Consider the following 16,016-nt stretch of genomic DNA (forward strand, 5'->3'; position numbering starts at 1 on the left):
CTATTTCTTTCCCTCTTCTTATTCTCTGTGTTTCTCTGAATTCTGAAACCCTTTCTTGATAGCATTTTGAAGAGCGATCTTTCAGAGATCGTATCACACTCCTTTTGAGGCCTTTGTTTGGCTGCCATGGAAATTTTTTCCACGAAATTTTAGTTTATCAAGTGGTGAAAGAGGGCTAGGGAGAGTGGGAGATGGAGATGACGAGTATTGGCTAAAAAACAAGGAGAAGAAAAATGCTAATCAAAATACAATTTATTTTTTCTCTTCCTTTTAGTCATTTCTTACCATCTACTAGTTATGCGTTCTCAAGTCTCCTCATCTTGACCCTCCCTAGCCCTCTCTCACTTTATAAACTAAAATTTTATGGAAAAAATTTCCATGGCATCCAAACATAGTGAATGAGCTGATAACCCATAGACGCTCGTGAAAGTTAGGAACTCCTTTGTCGGTAACTCAACAGCTTCGAGTTCGTGGCCCCAAACCCATTTTTGGGCCTTGTTCGTTTCAGATAATGACAACCGATTGCCATCCTTAAACCTATTATTTTGAGTCCAATAATAGGTTTAGGGCTGGCAATTGGTTGTCATAATCTGAAACGAACGGGGCCTTGGAGTTGAATAATCAGTTTGTGGCTCATAGTCAATTGTTAACAATCTCAAATGAGCAGGCCGTTAATTTTCAGGCCAATAATTGGTTTTGGACGTTAATAAATTCTCAAAAGTCCAAAACAAAGAGGGCCTAAATGGAAAGAGTATTGAGAAAGAAGTTCCTCCCTTTTTCTTCTCGGTAGTCGATCTCTTTTCTTTGTTCTTTATCTCATGACTATTCATTTACGAGCTACTAAACTCTTGATTGAACGGCTAAGATTGCTCATTTAATGTGATCGTTAGTTACCTAAGAGGGCCCACTAAATAGACGGTTCCTATTTTTGGGGCCCACACGAACATTATAAAAAAAGGCAGATGATTTTTTCAAACCCCCTGTAGGATGGTACACCCCCTTTTACGTGAATTGTGATTTGTGGGCAGACTTTAACGCCTTTTGACGTCAAATCACGTTAAAGTGGGGTGTATCCATCTTATAGTGGGGTGAAAAAATTTAAGAAAACCCTTTCATCTACCTCTACATTCGACCATTCGAGGCTTTAGTTTGAATTTCGAACTTTCAGAAGAAAAAAAAGCCTCAGACGAACATTTGCTTTTACTTTCTCCTAAAGCAAACCCTAAAAAGGTCGACATCACTAACATTCACGCGCCTCTCCCAAACCCTAAAATTCACCAATCCCTGATCCCCATTCTTCAACACTTCAAAAAAAAATCAAATTCTCTCTCTCTCTCTCTCTCTCTCTCTCTCTCTCTCTCTCTCTCACATCAAAATCATGGGAGGTTCTCACAGTCGCGAGGGTTTGGAACTCTCTGATTACGAATCCGAAGAAGAAGAAGAAGAAAATGAAAAAGAAGAAGAAGAATTTCAACAATCAGCAGAGAAAACAAGCAGATCAAAAACCCTAGATTCTCTCGACCAAGTCAATGCCAACCTCAAATCCCTCAAACTCAAGTACTCTTCCCCCTCCTCTTCCTCCTCTTCCCCAAACCCTAACCCTAACCCCAATCTCAAAAACGCCATCAAACTCTACCTTCACGTTGGTGGCAATTCCCCCAAAGCCAAGTGGATTATCTCCGAAAAACTCACCACTTACTCTTTCATCAAAACCTCACAAATTGTCACCAACAGTGCTGAATCTGAAGAATCTGACGAGGACGATGGTAATGGTTTCTGGGTTCTGAAAATCGCTTCTAAAATTAGGGTAAAAGTGTCTTCAGCAATGCAATTGAAGATGTTTGGCCTACAGCGTCGCGTTGATTTTGTTTGTGATGGTGTTTGGGCAATGAAATTCTTCACTGATGATGATTATAAGGTTTTTGTTGGTAAGTATCAGGACTGTTTATTTGAGAATTTATATGGGTTTGAAGCGACTGACGAGAATAAGGTTAGGGTTTATGGGAATGATTTTATGGGTTGGGCAAAGCCTGATAAGGCTGATGATTCGATGTGGGAAAATGCGGAGGAGAGCTTTGGTGGAAACCCTAGCCCTAGTCCTAGTCCGGTGACGCCGGTGAGAGGGAGTCAGGATCTTATGGAGGAGTTTGAGGAGGTTGCGAATAGAGGGATACAGAGCTTGGCATTGGGTGCTTTAGATAATAGCTTTTTGGTCAGTGATTCTAGTATTCAAGTAGTTAAGAATTCGAATCATGGGATTCATGGGAAAGGTGTATATGTCAATTTTAGCAGTGGTAAGGGCGGGGGGAGTACTAGTTTCGGGGGCAATTCGATGATGACACCGAAGAAAGCTCTTTTGATGAGGGCCGAGACGAATATGCTAATAATGAACCCAATGAATGAAGGGAAGGTGCATTCAACTGGGCTTAATCAGCTTGACATTGAAACAGGGAAGGTTGTTACTGAATGGAGATTTGAAAAGGATGGGACCGATATTACCATGAGGGATATTACAAATGACAGTAAGGGTTCACAATTGGATCCATCGGAGTCCACGTTTCTAGGGTTGGATGATAATAGGCTTTGTAGGTGGGATATGCGTGACCGAAAAGGAATGGTTCAGAAGATAGCAAGTGCCAATACCCCTGTTTTGAATTGGACACAAGGGCATCAATTCTCTAGAGGGACTAATTTTCAGTGCTTTGCAAGTACGGGTGATGGTTCGATTGTTGTTGGGTCAATTGATGGCAAGATTCGCTTGTACTCAAAGAGCTCAATGAGAGCAGCAAAGACTGCCTTTCCAGGACTCGGTTCCCCAATCACCCATGTGGATGTTACTTACGATGGGAAGTGGATACTTGGCACAACTGATACATATCTGATCCTCATCTGCACTTTGTTCACGGACAAAGATGGGAAGACAAAGACTGGTTTTAGTGGTCGTATGGGAAACAAGATTGCAGCTCCTAGGTTGCTGAAGCTGACTCCTTTGGATTCCCATCTTGCTGGGGTAAACAATAAGTTCCATGGGGGACAGTTTTCATGGGTAAGTATATGATCCGTTTTTACTTACACATAGTGCATTGTTTATTTATATGAAAAAGTTAACCTGTTCGATTTATATACATGCGAGGTTTCATTTTAGGATCCTTGGTTAGTGTTTACTATTTATACTTATTTTTTAACTGCACAATATGTTGATGTAGGCATATCTTCTACTGGGCATTGGATGTTGACAAAAGAAGAGAATATTATACTTTAAGCGTGATGTTGTTTTGAGGTTTCTTTAGTTTCTCTTCCTTTTTGGAAGTTCCTATGTGAGGATAGTCTGTCATCATGGACAGTTCTGTGCATCTCTCTTGGTCATGCAATCTAGATTGTTTGCTTGCACATAAGATATGTTGATAAGATTGTTTTCTATATGCATTTGGGCATTCCTGAACTTGGTTGCTTTTTAGAATGACAGTATGGCATTTTACCTGGTTTTTATAATGTTGTACACATTTCTGATTTCATCCCTCTCATTTAGCTTGATTTCTACTACTCCTTTCCATGTTGGACTTTCTATCCTTTAGAACCTAAGTATTTTTGAAGTCAATGGCATGGACCACATCCTCTACTTGAAGCTGGACTTGGCTTAGTTAATATATTGGTTTGCTTCTCTTCTTTTTCTTTGTTTTTGTTATAAAATGCACTCCACTAAATTTAGAATATTTGTGAAACCTCCTAAACTGAATCAATAATCATAATGACAACTTAGAATTCCCAGTATCTTACATTATACAATAACTATTTTTTTATATTTTATTTTTTTAATTGTTAAACCCTAAGAATCAAGTGAAAAATTGAGGTTTTCCATGTAGTGGGCATAAATTGGAGTATTGGACTGCAATCTTTTCAGAAAGGATCGCCATTAAAAAGATGACTTTTCACAAAATGCTCATGATTTCTTACGAGAGAGCATAACTCAACTCAACTCAACTCCACTCAACTCAACTCAACTCCACTAAGCCTTTGTCCCAAACTAGTTGGGGTCAGCTTCTTAAGAGAGAGCATATTTAAAAAAAATTAAAAATTAAAAGTACCCTCCATTATGAGTTTTTTTGGTTTTTGTTTTGAGTACACTCATTAAGAACTTTTATTTCGAGTGTCTCTGTATGATATTACGAATTGCATAATCACGTACGGAGAGTACGTGCATGCATGCACGCACATGCGCTTGTGCGTGTCACGTGAGAGTGTGTGTGCACAGGCATGCAAGCGTGCACTTCCCAATATCTTACATACTTATAAAATAACTGGTTTTTGTTTTGTAATTGTTAAACCTAAGAAGCAAGCAAAAATTTGAGGTTTTCCATTTAGTGGGTGTAAATTGGAGTGTTGGACTGCAATCTTTTCATAAAGGATCACCATTTAAGAGGACTTTCAGAAAGGATTGCTATTCAGAATGGATTGCTATTAAAAACAAGGACTTTTCACAAACGATTTTCAAGTTAATGGAATGGTCATGATTTCTGAAGAGAGAGGATATTTAAAAATTAAAAGTACCCTCCGTTATAAGTTGTTTTGGTTTTTGTTTTGAGTACACTCATTAGGTGCTTTTATTTCTACTGCCACTTAGGGGTGCCTTCCCAAAGATTTTGTACATTTCATTGTGGATTGGTGTAAAAATTTATAATCATGACTTCCGAGTGCTTAAAACTTAAAACTGTAATGTATAAAAACATCACTTGTGAATGATTTGTATATTTGTTAAGAAGTTGTTGTGTATCGGTTACTTATTTCAATGATTGCTTTATTCACTGGTCGTGAGTGGACATTATGTTTCCACCTGATATTCAAAGAGTTGGGAATGTGCAGATTGGATCATGCAACTAGCATAATAGCTGCAGTCATTTACAATAGCTTGGCAGTGACTAGAGGGGACAATTGTAGAGGATGTGTATGTATGTGTCTTGTATGATTGGGTATATTTTTTTTTTGAATGTATGTATGTGTCTTGTATGATTGGGCATATGAAGTATGATAATTGGGAGTTCACTATTGAGATGTGTATGTTTGCAATTTGGTTGGGATGTGAGATATTTTAAGTGGGACTTAATTGTTGCGTTGCATGATTTTCAATAATTGTCTATATGTTGAAGAGAAGATAGTGGCCGGAAAAATGCCGGATGACAGGAATCGACGAGAGGAGGAGCTGGACATAGTGGGGAGTGAAGAGGCTTTTCGCCACGAAATCGAGTCTTTGTTAAACGAACTGGGCAAGTGTGCAGTTGAGAGGGGGGCCATTCTGAGGATAGGCGAAGAAGAAGTTCCTTAAAGGAATAGTGGTTTCAATGGTTGTCAAGATCTTTGGTGGAAGATCGCAATGGATTTAGCAAATTTTTTGGAATCTTTCAGGGGTGGCTAGATCTCCAATGAGTGGAGAAGGAAAGAATTTTTTGGAAGGTGGATGGGTTTCGATGGCTTTCAGAGCTGTTTTTGGTGGATCTTGACGACGGTTGGCAGGGCCAATCTTTGGTTTTATAGTTGTCCTTTTTTGTTTTCTTCGACCTAGATTGTTCCAGGTCTTCATACATTGTAATGCTTGGGGACTACTGGTCCCCCATACATGTATTCTTCGTATGACTTTAATATATCCTTGTCATCTTTCAAAAAAATAATTGTCTATATGTTGTGCATAACATTTATTAGGTGGTAATTGTCCCGGAATTTATGAAGAGAAGAGGGAAAGAGAAGATGGGAGAGAGAGAGAGAGAGAGAGAGTGATTTAGGAAAAGTAAGTGCATAGCATGCGGAGATAGAATCCGTGAGGTTGGAAAAGAAAGAGCATAGCATGCCTCATGACTTTTCTAGAGCTTGGTTTGAAACTGTAAGGAAGATGAGAAACATTGTTTGGAAATTGTAAGGAAGATGAGAAACATTGTAAGGAAAATTTGAAACTGTAAGGAAGATGAGAAACATTGTTTGGAAAGTCAAAAACTGCTGTTTGGAAACCAAGATTTGTTCATATGCGGTGCGGCTTATTTGACTAGAGAGGTGAGGATGTATAGATAAAATTAGGGTAAACATGGAAAGTGTTTTGGTAAAAATGGGAAGCACAAGGACCAGAAAGATATCATTAAAAAAGGGCCAGGAAGAAAACTGAAATTGAGATTTTAAACTAGAAATTTATTTGAGAATTGCTTTAGTAGGGTTGCCATAGCAATCCTAATGTGGGTGGATTTGTCAGGGAGATACAGAAATAGCACTACAAATTGTGGTTCATCCTCTTCTCCTTGATCGCAAGCATTCAACAACGCCACATCCGTTAAAGAGATGAGCTACTAATCCATATTGGTGTTGTACCTGATATTTTATGAGTATCATGTTCTAGTTAGTAGTTTACTACATACGAAAGAGAACACTACTGCTGCCTAAAAGAGGACGTTGCAGATATGGGGATTAGCCAAAGTTGGATGTGAAAAGTTTTGACGGAAAAATAGAGTTTTTCGGGTCTACGTTTTGACCTTAGCAGCCAGATCTGTCCACTAAGGTTAGTTAGTCCACTCCCAAGCAAAAAAATCCACGACGCATAAGCGGATTCGCATGCACACCTCCCACTTGGGGGGAGCTGCTTATTCCTTGAAACAAGGACGGTAAAGTGTTGCTTCCTTTCTTTGGCTTGTTGTTGGGTTCAAATCATGAGGAAGGCAACCAAGAAGTTGAGTTTCTTATGTGAATAGTGAAGTTTTCTAGACCATAGAAAACTTATTGTTGTGGCTGCACTCATGGAATTGATCTTTTCTGGTTCAACTTTTAAGATAAACTAGTTTAGTATTGGTGATTTATGTGAAATCTAAACAATTTATTGATTATTTGCAAGAATTTTCTCATAGTAATCCTTGGGCTGATTGTAATCATGGGCGGGCATCTACTTCTAGTTGTTATGATAGATGTCAGATTAGTTCGGCTACTAGCCCCCATATGGGTTATTTGGAAGGAAAAAATGCTCGAGCAACCAAAAGTATGTACTACTTACATGAAGGTTATTTCTCTTACTATCTTTTGGGTGAAGTTCCTTCCTTGCTTCAAGTTATCTCGAGCTCCGATCTCAAATGTTGTTGGAGAGAGATTTGCTTTTGTGCAGAGAAGGATGAGAAACCCCCTGAGCCAGAGACGTTAAAGCTGAACTTTGATAGATCAAGCTTTGCTAATCTTGCGTCAGTTGTGTTTGGGGGAGTCCTAAGGGATGAGAGCGGTGTCACCAGGTGGGCTTTCTCTAGCCACATTGGGATCACTGATTTCAATGAAGAAGAATTGAGCGTGGTGCTTCAGGGCATCATGATCATTGATCGCAAAGACATTGATAGATTGGTTGTGCAGGGACTCCATTAACATCATTCGATGGATGGACGAGAGTCATCCTCATCCTTTTAGATTACACATATGGTCGATGAGATCCAAGGCCTCGTAGAGGGCATTCTGGTTCTCTTCCAAGTTCCAGCATGTTAGGAGATCGGTAAATAGTGATGCAGATAGGTTAGCCCGAGCAGGAGTTGGTAGGTCTCAGTTAGAGATTTTTTATTTTTATTTTTTTGTTTTCTCCCTCTTTTATGCCTTTGTTCTTTTATTGTAATTTTCCTTGTTCTGTTTTCTTTTCCTTGTATTGTTCATCTGGGCCGCGGGGTTTTTCCTTTCCTTTATTAACAAAATTCTCTATCATTCAATTAAAAAAAAAACATGACTAATGATCATAGTTGTCAGACTCTAACAACTCGTATGAGTCAAGTCCCGAGTCGAGTTGAGTCGCTTGGCTTTCCAGGCGAGTCGTATGGGTGACTCGCTTGTGTTGAAGACTCTTCCGAGTCGTCTGGTGACGTGAACGAGTTACTGGGAGCCGACTTGAAAAAAATAAGACACGAGTTGAGTCTTTGGGCCTTGACTTTCTTGTTTCGATGGTTGAGAAGTTGGAAGTTGGAACTTAGAACTTAATTATTTTTGTGCATGCAAGTTGAAGCATATAGTTGGCTTAGTGCTTTATCTATGTGCTATTGGGTTATATTTTTTACATGCTTCATTTTTTGATATATAATTTTATTTTTTTTCAACTAAATTTCTGTTCTTGTCAAGAACTCTTACAAGTCACAAGTCGAGTCAAGTCATGAGTCATAAAATTAAGAAATCGAGTCACGGGTTGACAACTATGCTAATAGTACCATCGGCTATCATAAGTTCATAACACTACTTTTCTAGGATAAAAAAGAAAATAAATAAAATTGTGAGCCTTACCAATGGTATGGTCAAAAGCTCTTGACTCAATTTTCCAGTTCGTATAGGGAGACGGCAATAAAGCATAATGGGCAAAGGCAGAAATACACCCCGAGCATGCCAATGAGATCTTTATACACATTTGCTACACGTCCATCTTCAATGACAATATCGTCTCCAAGTAGAGCATAATCCTAAAATCTTTTTCCTGGATAAAGCAACTCTGCTGCAATCCACACCAATATATGATGACAGAGAGCAAACAGAGGCCAGGACGAGAGAAACCCCAGTGGTTGACCAGCACAAAACTTTATAACCTTGGCAATCTATATTAGAGTTACACAATGTCTCGAGAGCAACAAGTCGCTTACAAAGATCATCAATGGATTGGTCTGTGGGATCTATGGGAGAATCATGGGCTTCCGGATCATCATGGATATGAGTCTTTCCTCAGCAGTAGTAGTATGAGCATTGAGTTGGTTAAATATCTATCGCAGATGGGGGTTCAACTCCTAACACATCTTGCTTGTGTAATCTCTTCCCATAGTGATTGCATGTGAGCTTATCCTTCTCGAGTGCACTCATACTTCTTCGATTCACTCCTCTATTAGTGCTGCCACTGGATATAGTGCCTCTCAAATCAGAAATCAAGGCTAATCGCTCAAGTTGTGAGGTACCATAGTACTCCTCATTTGACCTCTCCCCCCTGAACAAAAATGACTATATCATGATGTAGCTGATAGTCTCTAGTAATATCATGTCTGTGGGAGTATGTTTAGGCAACATTGTCCCAAATTTCCTTTACCCTCTAAAAAAAAAAAAAAAAAAAACTCCATTGACGTTTGGTTGTGTATAGTGTGACAGTCATGGTCTCATGACCTCACGTTGAGGTGAGATTTTCAGATTCCAACTTTTCATAACTTGGATCATCTTCCTTCGGCTTGCTTATCCGGCTATTTATCTTTGGATATGCTCCCTATAAATATTTTTGCAGATTCACCATTCAAGGGAATTCTACCCATCCAACCTGACGTTCGTGATCTGGACCCTAGGGTGGTCCATCTGACTATTTCCTGGGTCTGTTATGAACTTGATCATGTCACAGAACTGCCGGATGTATGTACTTTTGACATGATCCAATCTCAACAACTTCAACACCTCAATCATTCCCTAACAATTTACATACTACTGAGCACAGCAACACCATGCTGATGAATTTGAATTCGCAATCACAAAAAACAGATTTTCAATCTGAAAAATTATTTTGGATCTCGAAATGTCATCACCTGCATGTCGTGACAAATCTGCACTACAGTTCCACAGGTTACCTATGCACTCTTTTTTGAACTATACACTAATAAAGAGATGTAACAGCCGCCACAGGGCATGCATTCTATGGAAGACTGCATGGCGCAAACAAGAAAACCTTGAGGATGATTTTGAGTCACCACTTAGCATGTGTCTCGGTTTCAGTCTTTGATGGATTGTTTGAACTCCTTGATGTAGATTGAAGAAGAGATGGGGATTAGATCTTGGGCAACGTGGATCTAATCCTGCTTTGATCCCATGAAGTTTACTATATGTAATAGGAAGGAGAAGAGAGAAAATTGTTCGTTTAGAATACAAAATTATGCCCCCATTGTGTGGCATGACCTATTTTATGTATTTTTAATATTTACCATATGACAAGATTACATTTAATGAGGAGAAGAGACAAATTACACTCAACTCAACTCAACAAAGCCTTTGTCCCAAACTAGTTGGGGTCGGCTAAATGAATCCTTCAGAAAAAATTAATGAAGAAGGTAAAAGGAATCTACCCGGCTCTAATCCTGGTTCTAGTTGGGTTCTTCTACGTGGACCTCACATGGCATACAACTCAAATGAAAATATGTATAACTTCCAGCAAGTTATAAACTGAAGCAATTTGAGCATGAGATCCATGCTGGGACATTCAGGGTGACATTCAGTGTTTTGTATTTAACTAGAAGCAGCAGCCAGGAAAAAGACTGAGATTTTCTATGTTAGGTTATGGCTTAATGAAACAATATATAGGTCGATGTTCTTTCATGTGTGTGTTGGGTTGAAGGTTGATTTTAAGGTTTAGACGCAATGAATGTGAAGGTTGAGGCAAATTATGGTCTTCTAGTTTGTAAAGGACCAAGTGGTGTCTGTTGTTTTATGCATAGCATCTACGAACTTGCTATCCTAAGCAGAACGCAAGGTGATTGAACTTCAGACTTGAATTTCTTCTCGAGATGCTAATTTGGGATGTCAAGGGGGAGTTATACTACTCATCAAGGTGATATTTTAGCATGCAGTTGTCATTCATTGCACAATCAAGCAAGCCCTATGAATATTGGGTGGACACCCGTGTGCTGCAAATTGGGAGTGCTGCCTTACGTTCCATGGTTTTCTTATTGACATGATCTAGGTTAACTATAATACACCAAAATTAGAGAATCACGAACTAGAACGAAAGAGGCCCGGTTCAATGTCCACTTTGACTTTTATCTTCCTTTTTTCAGCTCTCTTGCATCCTTTTCACGTTCCACTTTGAATATCTATTTTCTGACCTCTCATGAATTTATGCATTTTAGAAGGATTTGAATGGTTTTCTAAATATTACCAATGACAATGCGAAAGTGTGGTTGTAATGTTAACAAATTGTTGTTACTTTGTTTTGTCACATATTCAATGTGGATTTCTGAAAAAAAAATTAACCTTGTTGATTTTCACATAATTGACTGTTTTTTCATTTTTTTAAAAGAAATCTGACTTCTTGTGTTTCTATAAATAATGCCACTAGGTCACGGAAGACGGAAAGCAGGAACGCCATCTCGTTGCAACAGTCGGTAAGTTCAGTGTAATTTGGAATTTCCATCAAGTGAAGAACAGCAGCCACGAGTGCTATCGGAATCAGGAAGGCTTAAAGAGCTGTTACTGTTACAAGATTGTTCTCAAGAACGAATCAATCGTTGATAGCCGCTTCATGCACGAAAAGTTCGCAGTCACCGACTCTCCGGAGGCTCCACTGGTGGTCGCCACACCCATGAAAGTTAGCTCTTTCAGTATCTCCAGTAGGCGATAGCGTCATTCTCCTCAGTTTCTGAAGCAATTCTGACTATCAATATCTCTAGAGACAGACAGTAGTGTGTATTGTAGATTGTTTTTGGTAAGTTGTGTATTGTAGATTGTTTCAATTGTTTGACACCTTGTTTGTGTTCCCTTTAGGCTCTGTTTGGATTGCATGAAAAGCATTTCTGATGGATTTTTTTCCTGGGAAACTTTTGAGATCATCCCGAGTGACAATCTCTCCGGAGCTGCGTCACGTAATTTATACAGAACCTCCAAGCTCCTCCTTATCATAAAAGGATATCTAGAAAGGATTATCTTTTTGTTAATTGGCGTAACACATATGGAATGAGACCAGCACTTGAATGAGACTGAAAGCTTGTACTACACCTGGTAAACGTCCAACCTTCACTTTCTTTCCGCAATTTAGAGAGAAATGATATGATCATGGTTAATTTAGTGGGATATCATCATAAATTGAAGGTCTCTGAATAAAAGTTGAACAGGGTTGGTTCAAGTTATCCTTTTTTGTGAGCAAGAAAAGTAGGAAATTTCAGAGATCATTTTCATTTGCAGACTTTTTCAAAAAAAGGGCAGTGATATCCCCCTCCCCCCCCCCCCCCCCCCCCCCCCAACAGAAATCGATAACTTTTACGAGGGGGTGGAGAAGCAACCGTTAACTCCAAAAGCATAAAAGTTAACGATTTCTGTTAGGGGGGGGGGAGGAATATCACTCCCCCAAAAAAATCCTGCAATTAGTGAAAATGCTGAACCTTTTATTATTGTTGAAAATGGTTACCGAGTCTTTTATGAATCTAAATAGCAGTAAAGAGTTCCATGGAAAATGAATTTCCCAGTATCTTGTAACCTTGATTAATATTATGAACATTGTGGTCTTTTTCATATGATCAGTTGCTGTTGATGATCATATAATGGTAGGCAAATCTTACATTTTCTCGTGGATTCAACATCTCTGACAATAGCTCATGCTTCTCTTTGTTGCCTTGATAAGAAAAGGCATGTCTTTTTTTTGTGGGAGCATGATTGGTGTTTGCTGCAAGAGGTGCATAATGCATTTAGGACAATGCATTTTTTAAATAAATATGAAGGGCTTTTTTTTTCTTTTTTTTTTTCCGGGAAAGGAGGTTTAAAAAAGGGCATTTTGGTTAAATTGAAGGAGAAATGGTAATCAGGATATTCTTCCTAGGAAAGTGAGGGTATTAGGGTAATTTCACTTGTGCTGGATTCAATTATGAGAGTTCATATCTTGATTTTGGCAATTGGTCGATCTTGGGGCTCACATTTTGATTCATTGTTGGGCTCACATCTTGATTCATTGTTCTTTTCATCCTCGTAAAGCAAAGTTGATCCGTAGAGTTTGATCGGCTGACATTTTGTACGAGACAAAATGAAATTTTGTATGAGATAAAATATTACTTTATTTGATTTCGTTGGATTTTGTTCAAAATTTAAGCCAAAATTTGGGTTTCGGTGAGGACCAAAAATGAAATTTCTACCAAATTTCAAAATTTCAGTCGAAATTTTGTCGACTGAAATTTTGTAACGTTTTTGGTTTACTTGTAATATCCGGATAAAAAATTAGCAATAAAAGGTAAAAGTAAAAGGATAGCGACCATTATTTATTTTCCCCCGAGTTAATAAGGGCATAATGACATCTTGCATAATGGGGCTTTCACGATTCGAACCTCAGACACTAAGCGTAGATTAAACAACTTCCTACCACTAAGCCACCGCCCCAAATATCGACGAAAATGAGTAAATATATTATATATATTGGATGAGAAAACGGTTCCGACACATATGTGTAGAGAGTTCTCTACACACTAGCTTAAAATACAGTGGGGGCCCACATTGTTTGGGTGATCCAAGCCATCCATTTTAAAGACCCTCACATAGATAGGGTGTCTACAAAAAATCAGATCTATAGGATCATCCCAACCCTACGATTTGTGGAGGTAAAATGGATGTCTTTAAACCTTCACAAATTAGTTCATTTTTTGTCTCCACAGTTCGAATGGTTAGGATGATCCTATGGATCTGATTTTTTGTGGACACCCTATCTATGTGAGGGCCTTAAAAATGAATGGTTTGGATCACCCAAATAATGTGGCCCCCACTGTATTTTAAGCTAGTGTGTAGATAACTTATCTACACATATGTGTAGGAACCGTTTTCTCATATTGGATATTGTCAACAGACACTATTCAAATTACTATTCATAGACACTATTCAAAAGTAGCATCTATAAAACACTATTCAAAGTACTATTCAACGTAATATTATCAATTAGTATTTACAGTAGGACCCACTGAGTACTATTCACAGGCGAGACCCACCAGGGAGTCCCACCCAAAGCGGGTCCCACCACAAGTAGGTCCCATTTAATAAAAATATATTAACGGTATCTATTAGAATTTATTAATTATATCTGTCCGAATTTAATAACGATATATATTGTTCACTTAAACTTTGCCTATAAATAGTCAACGAAAGAAGAAAAAAAATATAGAATAAGAGAAAGTAAGGGAGAGAGAGAGAGAGAGAGAGGTGTGAAGGAGAAAGGAGAAGAGAAGAGGCTAGGGAGAATCACTTCTCCCATCTGGTAAGATTTTAACTTTATTTCTTTTTTAATAAAATAAGGCAGAAATTAATTCGGCTCTGGTTGATGATGTTGAAATTTTAAGGTTACGGGCTGATATGGATTCTAGACCAGATTTCTCTATTAGTACCAATGACTGCTTATAAAATTTATTTTATTATAAATTAATTTATTTTATTCAAACGAATTCTCTAGATTATTATTTTAATATTAAAAACCGAACGGCATTTTTCGGTGATTTATTATGATCCAACGGCTTCGTCGGTAATTTATTAAATTAGTTGAGAGTAGTTGAGAGGTGGGACCCATTGACGATGGGACCCGCTGGTAGTGGGGCCCGCTTGTAGTGGGGCCCGCTGGTAGTGGGGCCCGCTTGTAGTGGGGCCCGCTTGTAGTAGGACCCGCTTGTGGTGGGACCCGCTGTGGACTCCCGATCCCGAGGACGGTGAGCGAGGGACGCGAGATCCCCCGTCAATCCTCTGAGATCTTCGCAATGTGAAGGAGAGCTTTACCAAGGAACTCTCGAAATGAGTGCCACTCACAGCATGGGTGGCAGTGTATATGTATGAGATACATCTTGATCCGGAGACAGGAGCCTCGAAACCAAGACATACCTAAAATAACTCAGAGTCGCCATCCAGGGGAGCTGGCCCTGGAACCCCATAAAATACTATGTCGCAACGGATAACCAGAGATGCAAAGGTCCGTGCCTGATGACGAATGAAGAAGATCCGAAGAGCACCCTCAATTCGCCCAAGTGCAAGCACTTGGTCTCTTAGCTATTTTTAATTAACTTTGAAGAGTTTTTGGCGAAAATCATGTGAAATGGGAACAATCATCCCCGAGAAAATGTCTATCTAAACATGCATGATCCGGGGATGAGCAAAGAAAGCAAACAAATCCTAACTCATCACATTCAAAATAACCTCTTAAGTTTTATTCATGTTTATTTCAGATTGTAATTATATTCAGTAGACTATATTACTGCTTACTCTTTTTTTGACCTCCATACTTTGTTGGGTCACTAAATGACCCTGCTAGATTGTTGTATCTAATTTTGCTTAAACATTTCAGGATTCCCAACAGTGGATGACTTGGAAGAGTGAATAGTCGAATGCGAGTCCTTGGTGTGGTCAGTTAGCCTTAGCAAAAGGCCTCCGTAGTTTATTTTTATTTCTGAAATATGTTCTATTAATCAATGTAATAAACTTTTATTAGAATAAGATCGCTCAGTTTTCAGTTGTGTTTTATTTCTGATCTTGTGATAACGATTCAGACTTTTGGTTGTCTTTAATATATATATATATATATATATATATATATATATATATATATATATATATATATGTATGTATATATATATATATAGAGGAAAGTGTTTCTACTCGGCCGAGTAGAAAAGCTTATCTACTCCTCCCTTTAAAAAGTACAGTGGGCCCACACATTGTGGATGATCCAAAGCATTCATTTGATAGGTCTTAACATAGATAGGGTGTGCCCAAAAAATCAGCACCAAAGGGTCATCCTAGCCCTTCGTTTTGTTGGGCCTTGTAGAAACAGAATGGACGCACTGTGTAAGATGCGTAAGATGCGTCCATTCTGTTTCTACAAGGCCCAACAAAACGAAGGGCTAGGATGACCCTTTGGTGCTGATTTTTTTGGCACACCCTATCTATGATAAGACCTATCAAATGAATGCTTTGGATCATCCACAATGTGTGGGCCCACTGTACTTTTTAAAGGGAGGAGTAGATAAGCTTTTCTACTCGGCCGAGTAGAAACACTTTCCTCATATAGATATATGTATGTATATAGTCCAAAAATTTGGGTCGTTACATTACCTATTTCGGTTTCAATCTCAATCTCAATCTGAAATTTTGGTCGGAAATTAAAACCATGTAGAGGGCTACGTGTGAACCTAGTTGGTTCCTAACTTTTAGGCAATGAATTTTAATCGTCATACGTTAAAAGGAGAAATTATATGGTGGCCGACCGTCAAAATCACAAGGGCAGAGTGTCAAAACTCTGCCCCTTGATTTTTGATCTGGTCAAACCCACTTTTTTGACTTCC

General features: G+C 38.7%; 1 protein-coding gene across 1 annotated transcript; it reads left to right on the forward strand.

Moving 5' to 3' along the window:
* Nucleotides 1–1,136: 1,136 nt before the first annotated feature.
* Nucleotides 1,137–11,537, forward strand: LOC143887712 (protein CYPRO4-like). Its single transcript, XM_077391863.1, has 2 exons — nt 1,137–3,046; nt 11,060–11,537. Exons 1-2 carry the CDS (start codon nt 1,379–1,381, stop codon nt 11,339–11,341), a joined length of 1,950 nt encoding a protein of 649 aa, XP_077247978.1. The 5' UTR covers nt 1,137–1,378; the 3' UTR covers nt 11,342–11,537.
* Nucleotides 11,538–16,016: the final 4,479 nt, after the last annotated feature.

The sequence above is a fragment of the Tasmannia lanceolata genome, unplaced genomic scaffold, assembly GCF_043159265.1.
Source record: "Tasmannia lanceolata isolate RefF3 unplaced genomic scaffold, GAP_Taslan_0.1 ptg000012l, whole genome shotgun sequence".
Taxonomy (NCBI): Eukaryota; Viridiplantae; Streptophyta; class Magnoliopsida; order Canellales; family Winteraceae; genus Tasmannia; species Tasmannia lanceolata.

What these genes read in the sequence shown, in the direction of transcription:
- LOC143887712 (XM_077391863.1), top strand. Translation starts at nt 1,379, where the DNA reads ATGGGAGGTTCTCACAGTCGCGAGGGTTTGGAACTCTCTGATTACGAA. An exon ending in ATGGGGGACAGTTTTCATGG is followed by an intron (nt 3,047 to 11,059) that starts GTAAGTATATGA and finishes TAATGCCACTAG; the next exon opens with GTCACGGAAGACGGAAAGCA.